The 2,408-nt window shown below is 35.5% G+C and overlaps 1 protein-coding gene across 1 annotated transcript in view; it reads right to left on the bottom strand.

Moving 5' to 3' along the window:
- The window catches only part of ptpn11a (protein tyrosine phosphatase non-receptor type 11a), a 24,784-nt gene that overhangs the window by 15,044 nt on the left and 7,332 nt on the right, over positions 1-2,408 (bottom strand). Inside the window, exon 3 of the mRNA XM_037692146.1 lies at positions 269-463. Coding sequence (XP_037548074.1) covers positions 269-463 — 195 coding nt within the window. The remainder of the gene's footprint in view (positions 1-268; positions 464-2,408) is intronic.

Here is a 2,408-nt window from a genome sequence, read left to right as displayed (position 1 = left end):
TCCCTGGGATGGACCGGAGACCTGTCCAGGTGTCCCTGGGATGGACCAGAGACCTGTCCAGGTGTCCCTGGGATGGACCGGAGACGAGTGTGGACACTCATGACATTTTGTATTTCATGGGTATTGTGAACAATAAAGGTTGTTCAAAAACGTAGATGAAGGTCCAGTATGTAAAGGAGATGTTGGACCAGCAGAGGAGTTGTTTCAAGAAGAGCTCAGATGCGTCCTCTGACACTGAAAGATCTGATGGAGAAAGCACGAGCCTCACCTCTCTGACGTGGGGTCGGCACAGTTGAGCGGATACTTGAGCTCGATGACGTCTCCGTTCTTCTCCTTCAGCTGTCCATGATGCTCCATGTAATACTGCACCAGCTCTGCCAGGGTGGCGAACTTCTCCCCACCGTACAGGTCGTAGAAGTCTCCTGTGTTCTGGATCTTAATGTGAGTGACGGCTCCATTTCGCCTAAAAATACAAATGAAAAGAAAGATGAAGATTAGGAAAACTGAAGCAAACATTCAGCAGAATCTAACAAAACCTTTCTTTTAATAAAAAACATCCTGCTAGTATGAACAAGCACTCTGCTGAAACCATGAAGTACGCGGAGGGGTCTGGACAGTGAACGTCTGTACATGTTTCTGGGCTGGAACTGAACAGAGAATGTAAGAAAACCTAAACGTTTTTTATGCAAGATGTTCAAGTGGGTAGGAGTTACACTGCGGACAACAGAGGTTGTTTTATTCTTGTCTGAGGAAGCACAGCGACGAATCCTGGCAAGCCAACAGAGCAATTTTATCCACCACCAGGTGCAGTGGTGGAGCCAGAGGGTGGCCAGTGGTGGCCTTGGCCACCAAAGATTTGGCCACCCCAATTATTTGAGGAAACTATAATTTTAAGCAATATAAAAACTATAAAAATAATACAAGTGTCTGTTTAGATGGATGTTGGTACATTGCTTATTTCTCAAGTTATCCAACTCACAAGGTTTACTTAATAAAAAAAAGGATGAGCAGCACAAAAACACTCTGCTCTCTGCCATTTATTATAACTGTTATTTATTATAACTGTTGTTTTATTTATTATAACTGTTGTTTATTATAACTGTTGTTTTATTTATTATAACTGTTGTTATTTATTGTAACTGTTGTTATTTATTATAACTTGTTATTTATTGTAACTGTTGTTATTTATTGTAACTGTTGTTATTTATTATAACTTGTTATTTATTATAACTGTTGTTATTTATTGTAACTGTTGTTATTTATTATAACTGTTGTTATTTATTGTAACTGTTGTTATTTATTATAACTGTTGTTATTTTTTACAACTGTTGTTATTTATTATAACTGTTGTTATTTATTGTAACTGTTGTTATTTATTATAACTGTTGTTATTTTTTACAACTGTTGTTATTTATTATAACTGTTGTTATTTATTATAACTGTTGTTATTTTTTACAACTGTTGTTATTTATTACAACTGTTGTTATTTATTATAACTGTTGTTATTTATTATAACTGTTGTTATTTATTATAACTGTTGTTATTTTTTACAACTGTTGTTATTTATTACAACTGTTGTTAATTATTATAACTGTTGTTATTTATTACAACTGTTGTTATTTATTGTAACTGTTGTTATTTATTGTAACTGTTGTTATTTATTATAAATGTTATTTTTTACAACTGTTGTTATTTATTATAACTGTTGTTATTTATTATAACTGTTGTTATTTATTATAACTGTTGTTATTTTTTACAACTGTTGTTATTTATTGTAACTGTTGTTATTTATTATAAATGTTATTTATTATAACTGTTGTTATTTATTGTAACTGTTGTTATTTATTATAACTGTTGTTATTTTTTACAACTGTTGTTAGAGCAGAAAAACTTTGGACTGCAGCCGCCTGGAGTGTGCATGTGCAGCTTCACACTTGGAGCATGTCACTCCCCCATGGGGGGTTCCTCTGAACCCCTCCAGTCTGAGACCAGGACTCAGAAACCTTCAGTCTCAGAGAGGATGAGGACGTTGTCTGTAACGGAACGTTGCACGTCGTGTAAACGAGGCTCAGACTGGCTGCCCTGCCTGTCAGTCAAGAGACACATTTCATGGACCATGATCGGCTGACGTCTGTTTTTTAATCATGACATCTACCAAGAATACATTTGACATTCACCGGTAGATCACCATCAACGTATTGATCACCCCTGATGTAGCACACACAGGTCCTGCTGCTGCTCAATAATCCCAGTAGATAAATCTAACCAGGTTGAGTTAGATCTTCTCAACAAAGAAGAACTCACACAACCTGGTTAGTCCGAGCACATACAGCTTTTTACATTCATCACTTGTGTTTTTGTATTGTTTTTGTATTGTTTTTGTATTGTTTTTGTATTGTTTTTGTATT

The sequence above is a fragment of the Nematolebias whitei genome, chromosome 18, assembly GCF_014905685.2.
Source record: "Nematolebias whitei isolate Nwh7 chromosome 18, NemWhi1, whole genome shotgun sequence".
Classification (NCBI taxonomy): Eukaryota; Metazoa; Chordata; class Actinopteri; order Cyprinodontiformes; family Rivulidae; genus Nematolebias; species Nematolebias whitei.
This window is presented reverse-complemented; position numbering and strand designations above follow the sequence as displayed.